Source organism: Oratosquilla oratoria, chromosome 3, assembly GCF_046742065.1.
Source record: "Oratosquilla oratoria isolate Oo_2021 chromosome 3, ASM4674206v1, whole genome shotgun sequence".
Taxonomy (NCBI): domain Eukaryota; kingdom Metazoa; phylum Arthropoda; class Malacostraca; order Stomatopoda; family Squillidae; genus Oratosquilla; species Oratosquilla oratoria.
Window position 1 is genome coordinate 39,881,224 of NC_134779.1, and position 13,476 is coordinate 39,894,699.

At 38.8% G+C, this 13,476-nt stretch overlaps 1 protein-coding gene across 12 annotated transcripts in view; it reads right to left on the reverse strand.

Annotated features, from left to right (window-relative positions):
• Positions 1–539: 539 nt before the first annotated feature.
• Positions 540–13,476, reverse strand: part of LOC143021959 (uncharacterized) — a 28,125-nt gene continuing 15,188 nt past the window's right edge. For 9 of the 12 annotated variants that reach the window (XM_076179885.1, XM_076179914.1, XM_076179883.1 and 6 more), the window contains 3 exons: positions 11,074–11,283; positions 10,874–10,962; positions 540–3,034 (listed from right to left, as the gene is read on the reverse strand). In XM_076179885.1, the coding sequence (XP_076036000.1) occupies positions 2,807–3,034; positions 10,874–10,962; positions 11,074–11,283 (527 nt within the window). In that variant the 3' untranslated portion in view covers positions 540–2,806. Of the gene's footprint in view, positions 3,035–5,808; positions 5,975–10,873; positions 10,963–11,073; positions 11,284–13,476 lie in introns of all 12 variants that reach the window. The other 3 variants (XM_076179929.1, XM_076179924.1, XR_012966021.1) reach the window with 2 other exon arrangements.

Genomic DNA, 13,476 nt, shown 5'->3' on the forward strand with positions numbered 1-13,476 from the left:
CTCCATTAATTTCACTCAGTCATGTACATAGTTTTCATTATCGAGGCCCAGAGTCCAGATATCTCATTATATGGAGTCATGAGGCATATTTGCACAGTCTGTATGGTGCATATATCTTCTCTCAACACAGGGTTTTTGTCATACGTTTATATCCAAGGACAAACACTCGACTCTTATTATGTAATCCCAAATTCTGATTTTTGTGAGAGATAAAGGCTCATCTGTACAATTCAGAAAGTGCCCAGATCTTTGTCGGCATGTGTCACTAATATCTTTAGTTGGAAGATTAGTGACTTGAACTCGTATATATATCATTATATATGCTTACACTATTATATATTACTTTTAATGTTCATGTCATAAAAATTGCTTATTATGCATCTTAGTATTTCACCAGTATTTTCATGCTTAAGTTCTATTTGTGTGAGTGAATGTGTGTTTGAATGTATGTTTTATATCATATTGTAAAAATGAGATGGAAGATAGAAATATGGTATTTTTTTTCACAAATATATTTTATATGTATCAATATAATTATAAAAAAAAAAAAAAAAGTGTTATTCTAAACCACAATAGAGATGTACTGTCTTCCTCGGAGCACAGCAGCATAGTTTGCATTTGCTGAGGGAGTTTCTGTCACTCAAGAAATTCCACAATTTTTGTTATGTACAATAGTAGCAATAAAGACCTATGTTTGTCAATGACTTTGTTATAGTAAACCTGTTTTCCCAATGAATCAAAGAAACATTTATAAATCAGGTCAAATGGCCTACCTCTCCCACTGGACAATAACCCTAACCTACTAAGCTGGATAGTGAGAAATGAGGTGAGGAGGAGAACGGGGATGGAAAGGGAGTAAGGAGATAGGTTGATGAAAGAATATTGGGATGGTTTGGACACATGGAAAGAATGAGAGAAGAGATGTGGAAGGCAGAGGTAGAAGGAGTGAACAAGAGGGGGTGACCAAGGATGAGATGGATGGATGGGGTAAAAAGGGCATTGGGAAAGAGGGGAATGTCTGTTGATGAAGGACAGAAGACAGAAGATTGGGGTGAATGGAGAATGGCTGTGTATATGATGCTGTGATGCATGAAGGCGTGGGTGGGGGATGAGGGAGTATGTGTGAAAAATAAATTGACACAGCCCGAAGGGATTTGTCCCCATCTTCTCCATTTCTGTATGAGGGGGAGTGCTGACTTAATAAAGCAGCCTCCTTGCTGTGTCATGCGACACTTTCTGAACCAGGGCAGTGTGTGAAATGCCGGGATGGCCCGTCATCCAGGGGCCAAGATAAGAGGGAGGGACAGGGGTGGATAGGAGTGAAGTATGTGGGGATGGAATGAGTGGGAGTGGATTTTATGCCTTTGTTCTTTTTGGCTACATCCTTTATGAGGTGCGAAAAGCCTTTGGTATATATACATATAAATGTATATACTTTTGATACACTTATTAATGCTGTTTTAACTATGTGGACTTGGTAAATAATAATGGGAGTGGTCTCACTGAACAAGTCTCGAATGGAATGCAAGGCAATAAGTGAAACTCCATATTTTTTATGTGAATATTTTATTTTCATATCTGGTTGGCTTTCAATAACATCACTCCAACACTTATATAAGTAATATCTATGGACAGCACCACTCATCACACATGTCTAGTAATAACAAAGGATTACAAATTAAGATCATACTGACAGAAGACCTTCTGGCCCATAACTAGGTTGGATGCTAAGAATAGTGAAACTAAGAAATGATAAACAAGTGAACCAAGAATTGCAGCATATTGCTTAGATGTTTTTCTAAATGAATCTAAGAACTTCGAACCATACAACATTGCACTGCCTCTGCAGGAAGTTTATTCCATTCATTGACTACACAGTTGGCAAAGTTGCTTCTATCCACTTCCAAATTAAATATAAGTCCTGACAACTTAAGATCGCAATTCTTGTCTGATTATTATTCAGTGTGAAAATTTCATTACTTTTGATATCAATTCCCTTTAAAAATTTCAAGACCTGTATTAAGTCACTGCTGAGTCTACAATTTTTCAGGGGAAATAGATGTAAAGTGCACATGCATACATGGTTGCACACACACACATATCCAATCCCCTTTGTAAGATGGGGCACTAAATAAAATTACACATATACCTACACCAAAGAACTTGTTCATCTACCTCTCCTATCTCAACACTTCATAGATGAAGAGTGCCCTTCATTCCCCTCTCGGTTTCTCCGAGTGGAAATCCAAAGCCCCACAGAAGTAAGTCACAATCCTTGGGTTCTCTCATAGATATTTGTGGGAAGGAACTTTGGGTTGTTGTCTGTGTTGTATTAGTGTAGCCCTACTTCTATGTCACCAGGTAGCAGGAGGATGATAAGATGAGTGAGAAGGAGGGGAGCAGTTACCACTTGTCACCACTCCTTATGTTAAAAAGTAAGGGAAGAATGTTTGAAGTTGAGAGAGATAGAGACACACACACAGGACAGGTCCAGAAATCTTAGGGCTGCATCTCCTGATAGAAGCAAGGGTGTTGATAGGCCTTAAAAATGGATAGTAGGGCGATGATTTTCTCTAATGTCAACTAAGCACGCCAACCATGTGTAAGTACCTATCATTGATCCCTGCATGCACATATTATACATCCATCCATCCATATATATATATATATATATATATATATATATATATACACACACACATGCATGCATGCATGCACATATACAGTCAAACACATGTTCATCAATCTATAAATGCACATACTTCGGCATTTCTATCAAAGCTGTAAACTGGCGTTTGCACTCTTGTCATGACGATTCTGATCCTCGGTTGTTTGCATGATGTGTTGCTGTTGGAGGTATTGCGGTATGATTGGTTACACATCTTCTCTCTCCATTGCTTATTTTCCTGTCACTGCTTGTGTTGGTGTGCAGCCTCTCAATTGATTCAGAGAGCTGGGCCAGCTTTTCCATCAGCATGTGCATGTTGTCCTGGGATGTACGAAGGCCATCTTCTGACAAAGGCTGAAAGAGATCCTGTAGGGCCAAATTTAATGTTTGTAAAGTATACATTTCAGAGTCAAAATAGTATTCTTAACACTATCCTTATTACATACATTCTTATTAACACTACTGAACAACAGAAAATAAAAGAAAAAGTTAAAGTAAACAAAAATTCAATAGTTCAACACTGAACAAATTTCACCCATTGTAGGTATGCTTAATATACAAGAAACATAAACATGAAGACATGAAAATAAGACAGAAGGGAAAAAGGGACAAGTGTGCGTGTAGTTAGTTTCAGAGGGATCACTTTGCTGAATGAAGTTGGCAAGGCATATGAGAGGATTTTAACTAAGAGGATTAGGAGTGGCACAGAGGGAGTAATTGGTGAGGAACAGTGTGATTTTAGAAAAGGTAGGAGTTGTGTGGATCAGATTTTTGTGGTAAGGCAAAGCTTTAAGAAAAGGTAAGGATGTTTTTGGGCCTTTATGGATTTGGAAAAGGCTTATTAAAGGGTAGATAGGAAAGCACTGTGGGAGGTTTTGGAGATATATGGGATGGGGGAAAGCTGTTTGGGCAGCCACGAGTTTTTATGATAGTAGTAGAGCCTGTGTTAGAAATGGAGGGAGCAAATGGTTTGAAGTAAATGTGGGACTGCAACTGGGATGTGTCATGTTGCCATGGCTGTTCAATGTGTACATGGATAGGATGGTGCAAGAGGTAAAGGTGAGGGTGATGGGCAGGGAACTGGAGACAGTTAAAGAAAAGTGGAAGGTGAGCCAGTTGTTGTTTGCTGATGACACTGTGCTTCTGGCAGGGTCAGAGGAGGGATTTAGGGAATTAGTGACAGTTTGGGAGGGTATATAATAGGAGAAAAGTGAAGGTAAATGTGAGTAAAACTAAGGTGATAAGTTTTACGAGGGGAGGAGATGGCAGTGAACTGGAAATATGTCTTAAATGAGAGAGGCTGGAGGAAGTGGATAGCTTTAGGTATTTGGGGTCAATGTGGCAGGAAAGTGAGGAGTGGCAGAGGAAGTATATTGTAGACAGAGAAGCAAGTATATGCCTTGGAGGATTAAAATGTGTCATGAGAAATATGCATTTGCGAATGGATGCAAAGAGGAAACTATATGAAGGTGTGATTGTGTCAACAACACTGCATGTGGCAGACATGGAATTTAAGAGGCAGAGAGGAAAAAATTAAAAATGTTTGAGATGAAATGCCTGAAAAGTATGGTATGGGTTAGACTGGATTGAATGAGAAATGGGGAGGTGAGGAAAGCTGGGGAGGAAGAGATTGTATATAGGGCTGATGAAAGATTATTGGGGTGGTTTGGACACATGTAAAGAATGAGTTAAGAATGATTAGTAAAAGAGGTGTGGAAGCCAGTGGTGGGGGGAGTGAACTTGAGGGGACAACTGAGGATGAGATGGATGGATGGGGTGAAGGACATTGAGGAAGGAAGGAAGTAGGCAGGAGATTGGGGTGAATGGAAAATGTATATGTACTTATAATTTTTCATTTGTAGTTATTGAGATGTCTGGTGAGGGTTACAAAAGCAGCTGGAGAGAGAAACAAGGACATAAGGAAGAGAGCAGAGATGGAAAGGGAGCTGGTAGATAGGGCTGATGAAAAACTGGGATAGTTTGAGCATTTGGAAAGAATGATTGAAGGCATACTAGCCAAAAAAGTGTGGAAGGCAGAGGTGGATGGAATGAACTTGAGAGGAAGACTGAGAATGACATAGATGAATGGGGGTGAAAAGAGCCTTGGGTAAAAGGTGAATGTCTGTTGAGCAGGGAAGGGAGAAGGAAAGAAGTGAGTGGAGAATGGTTGTGAATGGATGCTAAATTACTGGGGCACAAAAGGATCTTTCCTCACTTCTTTGCACGAGGGGATGGGAATGGAGGGTTGCTATGTAAATGAGGCACTGGGGTAAACCAGCTCAGGCTGTTGAACCTTGCTGAAGAAATAATCTGTCTTGCAACCCAACTGTGTCTTGTGACACTGCTTCTGACCCAGGGCAGTGGACAAGATGCTGGGATGACCTATCATCCAGGAGGTGCCAAGATGGGAGGGAGGGAGGAGGGTGGAGGGGAGTGGAGTGTGATAGGGATGGAATGGGTAGGAGTGGTTTTTATGCCTTTGTTTTTTGGCTACCTCCCTTGTAAGGGGGAAAAGAGCCTTTGGTGTATGTACGTATGTATGCAACCCAGCTAACAGTTATAGCTTAGATAATGTCATATAAAAAAAAACATAAAGTAAAAAGGACTTAGGAGTGTTAGGAAGTCTGGACCTTAAATCTAGGAAAGTATGCCAGGAAAAGGGGATAACAGGGCATTAGGATTTGTTGCTAGGACAGTTTTGGTCTCCTATCCTCCTTGCTCCACACACCATCTTTGCACACCTTGTGACTCCCTCCTTGAAACATCCCCATTCCTAGTTCTACTGTATCCTTCACTCCCTCACACTCTTCTCTCATTTTTTTTTGTACTCCTCCTTTTCTTTCTTATTTAAACAGTTTACTCTAAGCACCTCCCTACTTTCTATCCTTTTCCTCTTTCTCCATCTATCCTCCACTCTCGACTTACCTTCCACCAAAAATGGATCTGATATTCCCCCACTCTCTTCCCTAAAAACATGTACAGGTAGTTCTCGATATATGCGACTTCGATATATGCGAATTCGCGTATATGCGATTCAAGAATTTGCACCACTTTTCGATATGTGCGGGGATATATTCGAAGATATGCGATTTGACCTAAAAAAAAAAAAAAGTCGCGGCCGATTATTTTGTTCAAAATACCTATTATATATTTGAAGTTGGTGCGCATAAAGCCGTGTGGTAACACTGGCTGCATCAGCTAGGTAGAGCTGGCATCACTGCGGCGTTATCACAACAACACCGGCAGCTGTACAGACGGCATTGTCTTAGGCATCCTTCCTGTTTCATAGGCCAAACCATTGTCTTTCTGCAGGTAATTAAGCTTTTTTGATACACAAATTAATTATTTTTTTCACAAACAAATTAATTTTTGATACTTATTACTGCCCCAATTAATTTCGTCAATTTTCACTCTCTGCAAGAATTATCGTTTATTCTCCGCACTGGATAAACTCTAAGCAGTAAGCCTGCCTGTGTATCTCCAGAGCACATCAACAGTCAGTTTAAGCGTAGCAAGCAGTCTGAAATGTGAATTGTAAACAGACTGATTTTTCAAACAGCTGAAGAAAATACGCTTGGCGAAATAAGTGATGTTTACGGTAGCGTCTTTTCCCGAGGTTAATACTTACATGCTAAAATGTATGTAAACATATATGAGATGCAGTATGTAAGCCCTTTGCCAAAATAAAATATGTAAAAAAAAAAAAAAAAAAAAAAAAAATCAATCCGAGTTGAGAACGTATCCCCCTTTTTCCCATAGGTTCAATAGTTCGATATATGCGAATTCGTTATATGTGGGGGGTCCGCAGAACGGAACCCCCGCATATAACGAGAACTACCTGTATATCCAAAACTTCCTATTCTTCTGGTTACAACTATATAGTTCATTATATATACATATATATATATATATATATGAGTGGAAGGGTGGTGAGTTAAACACAGAGAACATTTGGAGTTTTATTCACTGACGTTTCGTCCTTACCAGGACATTCTCAAAGTACATACAGTTTCAGAAAATTAACAGCTTGTATAACCCATCCTTGCCGAGTTCCCCCCCTCTATCATCCGTCCTCTACCCTTTTTTTTTTTCTTCTTTTTTTTTTCTTCTTAGATGACAAGTTGAGTAGATTGAATCATGTCGAACCAAACATCCAGTTTACTATCGAACACGAGACGGGTAACAGACTAGCTTTCTTGGATACGGTGATTTGGAGGAGAGGTAGTAAGATATCATTCTCTGTCTACAGAAAAAGCACCAATAAAGACGATGTGATTCATTTCTACTCAGCGCATAGCAACAAAATTAAAAACGGAGTGGTTATAGGATTTTTCTTAAGGGCGTACCGTATTTGTAGCGAAGAATTTTTAGAGGATGAAATCAAATATATTTTCAAAGTATTCACTAAACTCAGATACCCGGAAGGACTACTGCACAGATTGAGGAAGAAAGCAACGGTAATAATGAAAAGGAAGAAGGACGACTGGTCCGGAGAAGGCAGGGCGGGGTTTTTGTCCGTCCCCAACTCGAAGTACGTGGAGGAGTTGGGACATATTCTCACAAAAGCGGGTGTGAGCGTTGCTTTCTCCACGGGTATAAAATTAGGAGAAGTTGTCAAGAATAGAAATAAATCAGAAAAGGATGTAGAGAAGGGCGCAATTTACAATATACCATGTGGTGGTTGTCCGTTAGGATATTATGGAGAGACGGGAAGATCAGTGGAGCTACGGACATATGAGCACAAAAATGACGTCAGAGCTCACAGAACCTCCAACTCGCTAGTAGTTCATTTAGACCAATGTGGTCATCTTCCAGATTGGAACAAGATAGAGGTGCTCCACAAAGGTCTAGAGAAAAAGAAAAGAAAAATAGTGGAGGCAGCCTACATTACTTCCCACCCCTGCATCAACCATAGGGAAGGGTTTATAAAATTAGCAGGAGCGGTAAGTACTCTGATTATCAAGGAGGTAAAAAGGACAATTGAGAACGGAGGGAGAAGTGACATAGTCGGAGTCACATAAAAAAAAAAAAAAGGGTAGAGGACGGATGATAGAGGGAGGGGAACTCGGCAAGGATGGGTTATATAAGCTGTTAATTTTCTGAAACTGTATGTACTTTGAGAATGTCCTGGTAAGGACGAAACGTCAGTGAATAAAACTCCAACTGTTCTGTGTGTTTAACTCACCACCCTTCCACTCATTTGTCTTCCATTCTTCAATATATATATATATTCCTTAGTGGAGACTAGTCTCTAATCATACAATTCTAATTATCACAGGTGTTGAGAAACCACTTAGGACAAAAAAAAAAAAAAAAAAAAAAAAAAAAAAATATATATATATATATATATACATACACACACATATATATATATATATACATATATATATATATATACATATTATATATATATATACATATATTATATATATATACATATATATATTATATATATATATATATATATATATATGTTTAAACTTTTATTTCACCTTCGGAAAAGAAGACACTAATGTCGAAAGTTCTGTATATTTTGATCAACTGTGATCCTCTTCAGCAGAATGAGTACATAGTAGAAGACATACTGATACACAAAAATGTGAGGTGAGAAAAAGGAACAAGGGGAGAGCTCAGGTTACGTGACTGATGCTCAGCGGGTCTTGTGAGTTTTTGTACACTTGGAGTAAATGAGGTAGTAGTCGATTGACAGCTGAGGTGGTATTGCAGTCAGGTGACCACTGACCATTTGAAATATTAAAATTAGGGAAATATTTAATCAGGGAAGACTTGATTATTTTCCTTCTGAAACTACATTTTGACTTGTAAATTATTTCAGCATCATCCCAATGTATGCGATGATCTTTATTTGCAATGTGCTGAAATACTGCAGAGCTTTCTTGACCATATTTTACTGAATTCTTATGTTCTTTGATTCTGGTTGCCAAATCTCTTCCAGTTTGTCCCCAATAAACATTATCACAATCTAGATATGGCAACTTATAAACATCTGGGTTGATGTCACTTGATGGTCTACGGTGTACATTAACTATTTTTCTGAACAAGGTATTGGCATAATTGAAGATGACGTTGATATATATTTTTTTTGTAATAATTGGGACATTTCATTTATGGAGTTACTAAAAGGTAATTTCATACATTTGTTATCCCATTTGTGCTTGTTAGTAGAATGGAGAGTAGATTTATGAAAACTTATTTTAGCAAGGCTAAAATAAATTTTCATAAATCTACTCTCCATTCTACTAACAAGCACAAATGGGATAACAAATGTATAAAATTACCTTTTAGTAACTCCATAAATGAAATGTCCCTTCCTTTTCCTCACCTCACATTTTTGTATATAAGTATATGTCTTCTACTATGTACTCATACTGCTCAAGAGGATCACAGTTAGCTATCAAAACATACAGAACTTTTGACATTAGTGTCTTCTTTTCCAACGGTGGTATAAAAGTTTATTTTAATAATGTGGTACGACATTATTTTACTGTGATATATTTTGTTTGATTGTAATTTAGTCGTTTGTTCTTGACACTTCATTGCGGACATTTGGTCCACTTCTTTTTACATCTCTGTCCTATGGTCTGTTTTTTTTTTTACGGTAGTGTCACTTTTAGTTACTTTTGTTTTGCTTGTTTTATGTTCACAGCTATGTAACTTTTTATTTGTATTTTATTTTATTCTAATTGGTACCAATATTTCATTTCTATTGTATTGTATTTATTTTTATTTTTTATTGTAATGAGGTATGCTTTGTACATATTATCGAGAGGGTGAATCTTTTCCAGGTTTACCATTTCAGTGATTTATAAGGAGTTCACAATCTTGTATCCATATACCCCCTGAAGACGATTCCTGGACGGGAATCGAAACGTCGGGCAAATAAACCCTTCAAATGAATCTGGTGTTTACAGTTTTCCAATATGGATCCTAGATTCCAAATCTTCTCTTATATATATATATATATATATATATATATATATGTGTGTTTAGAGTATACTGTACATGGACAGGAGGTTCTCTCTTATGCAAGTTTTGTTTAATGTGATGGATTGTTTAGTATTAATCAATTTCTTTAAGGTATTTTCTCTATACCTTAGAAAGGTCTTAATTTCTTTTGGAAGAGTAGAGATGACTCTACCGTAGTCGGTCATTGTTGCCAGATCCAGATTTCGGCTCCCTCGAGCCTTCTTCAGTGGCGATGGTGATCGTCTTCTCATTGGTGTGTTCTTGCTCTATTGTGGTAGGAGAAAGAATGGCTCTGTGCAGAGTTGTCCTGGCTAATATACTGGTTCAGTGGGGATCCTGGCGTTCGTCCTCACTCCTGATTGGCTGAGACCGGTACTCGCGGCTTCTGATTGGTCGTCGGTCGTGTGCCTCATGCCAACTACGACCCACAGATTTCTGGCTTCTGAATTGTCTGCTGCCGTGCGCCTTACGCTAGGTAAGACGCGCAGGTCATTGGCTTGAATTTTGAGATTAGGGGACAACTCTTTGATGTACAATGCCTCTAATAAAGGGAGGCGTCTTACATCATTACACGTGTCCAAGATCTCTGTGCCATTTTCTAGGATTTCCCGTGTAAGGGTGACATTGTGGATTTGTTACAGGTGGTTTTTCGGTGCTCCAGAAGAAAGGTGGTATGAAAGTCTTCGAGATAACTTCATGGAAGTCATGCCAATGTAGGAAGATGGGAGGGTTTCACAGTCCCCTCTATTGCAATTAAACCTGTAAATGACATGTGATTTTTGAAGTGTCTCAGTGTGTTGTTGCGGACTATTCTTAAGGAGGAGATGGCTAGTTTTCTTACTTATAATAAATAATAAAATTTAATATTTTGCCAGGATCCCCACTGAACCGGTATATTAGCCAGGACAACTCTGCACAGAGCCATTCTTTCTCCTACCACAAAAGAGCAAGAACACACCAATGAGAAGACGATCACCATCGCCACTGAAGAAGGCTCGAGGGAGCCAAAATCCGGATCTGGCAACGATGACCGACTACGGTTGAGTCATCTCTACTCTTCCAAAAGAGATTAAGACCTTTCTAAGGCATAGAGAAAATACCTTAAAGAAATTGATAATACTAAACAATCCATCACATTCAACAAAACTTGCATATATATATGTGTGCATGTGTGTGTATATATATATATATATTATAATAAGCAATTACATCACAAACCTGCTCAGCTCCAACATCAAAATGTAGTTTAGCCAAATTTTCTTGCTGCTCCCTTATGGCTTCCATCTGCCTAAGTCTGCAATCCTTTCCTGCAATAACATCATTGAAGGCTATACAATATACATAGATACAATGAAAGATGCTGAGCTTGTATATTCTCTTCAATTTCTAAATCACATTTCCATCACTGTGACACTTACCAAAAGCTCTCAGGTTGCCAGCCTGGAAGTCCTCCAAGAGCTGCAACAATCCTTGTTCAATCTGCCGCACGTCTGCAACATCTGTGAGGAAGGTGTGGTGTGGGGTGGGTCTCTCTACAACTCGTTTGGAACCAAATCTGGTCTGGGTCTTGACCTGCTTTGAGTGGCGGCTTGGAACTACACGGTGCTTGCTTAAATGATGAAAGCCTTCTACACGGTGCAGAGCATGCCATCATGAAGATGTCAAGGATGTACAAATAATACAAAATAAGTCAGTCTACAGGGCAAATAAAACTAAATAATACTACACTGTGGTAACAGCACAAAGATATAGATGAAAGAAAAGCACAATTATCATGAAAATAATTCATCTTCTTAAAGTATGGTATATAGTCTACCCTCAGTCTTCATGGGTTCAATCTTCACAATATTGCAGGATACATGTAGGTTTCTTAATCCATCGCTCGCCAACTGCCACTTGTGCAGACATTTGGCCCAAGACTTAAAACCCACTTTGAGAGCTGGCCCAAGACATAAAACACCAATGTTGGATTAAGAAATAAAACACCAATGTTGGATTAAGACATAAAACACCAATGTTGGATTAAGACATAAAACACCAATGTTGGATTAAGACATAAAACACCAGTGTTGGATTAAGAGTCCTAGGTGTATACTACAAAAACCTCTTAGCTATGGCTCAATTTAACATGACTTTTTTCCAGGGCTTTGACAGTGTTAAACTGACTGAATGTTTCCACCTGCACTTTTCCTGTATAGGTATTGTATGATATTTTCAGGTATTTGTTATACTGATATACCCAAATTCTCTGTTCTTCTCTATTTTTCATGTGAGGGGAGGAGGATGGAGGGGCTGCTGTGTAAATGATGCAGCACTGCTGTGGATGTGCTGTGTCTTGCTACACTGCCTCTGACCTGGGCAGTGGACAGGAGACAGGGATGAGCCTTCATCCATGAAAATAGGAGGAAGAGGCCCTTGGTGTACAGATAGATATTACCTTTGAACTTTGTCATAACAAACTAATTGGAAGTTGCACCTGTCCATTACTGCTGATCATCTGTTATGGCACATAAATTTCTCAGTGATGTGGGAGATACAAAGGATGATCAAGGTCCTTTACAGATGAAAGATGCCCATATATTTGTTAAGCCTTCCGGATGAAATTTGTTATACAAACAGACAAGGTCTGTTATGACTTATAAGATAACATCATCTTTTCAGTGCCCAGACAAGTTTTATTATTCAATGGACAAGGGACATTACAATGAAATATGTATCCATCCATCTAACGAGTCTGTTATATTTGAACATCTGCAATACTGAAGTTCAAGTGTACCCTGTGCCTCAACTTGTTAATTTTTACTGGATACATCCAATACACCCTTATGAGAGGGAAGAAGTCCGTGTGTGATTCACCATGGTCTTGGCTCATGTGTTGGACTTGTGATCGACAGCTATTTCTGTCAGCAAAATGAGTTCAAGAGCTCATATATGACTGATCTATGGGTAATGCTGACCTTACACACACACACACACCCAACTCCCTGCCCACAGGAGTTGGAGTAACAACTCGCAGCACAACAATACAGAAATTATTTCAGCCTTGGGTGGGATTCGAACCTGGAATGCCGTAGTGGCAGCCAGGAACTCTACCACTGCATGTGTCTGTATAGAATATGTATCCAAAATTTATGCTTATCTAAAGTACAGGAAACAGTTAATATTAAATCTGAAGAGTAAGCAATGACCGCAACAACATTTATTGAAGGTAATAATTGCAGTAGGATTAGCAGAGGTGGCAGATGCATCTATTCACTGCAGATTTTGCAATTATGCAAAGGTCTCAATACCCTAACCCCTTGAAGACTGGGGATCCACTAAATAAATATAAATATATATATAAATATATATATATATATCATATATACATACATCATGCATATAAGAGCTTATATACAGCTGAAAATTTGGTAAAACCTAGTGGAATAGACACCAGTTAAAAGAGAGAGAAAAAAATATTAGATAAATACATGCATCAGTGAATGTGCTTCCACAACCATGACTCAAATAAGAAGAGCAGTGTACTACTAACCACTACAGCTATAGCTAATAGGCAAAGACAGAGGCTCAGTTCAATTACTACTCATTCATTATGAGTAGGATGAGGAAGGGGGGGTGGGGGGGGGGTTGCCCTATGGCAAAGCAGTGGGGGGGTAAACCAGTTTTGGCTATTGTGCCCTGACATAAAAGAGCTGTGTCTCACTGCACTGCATTTGACCCTAAGCAGTTTGGTAGGAGATAGGACAACCCTTCCTCCCCATGGCGCTCAGGTGGAGGGGGTGGTTGAATGTGATTTATTCATATGCATGTGTGTTTTGATT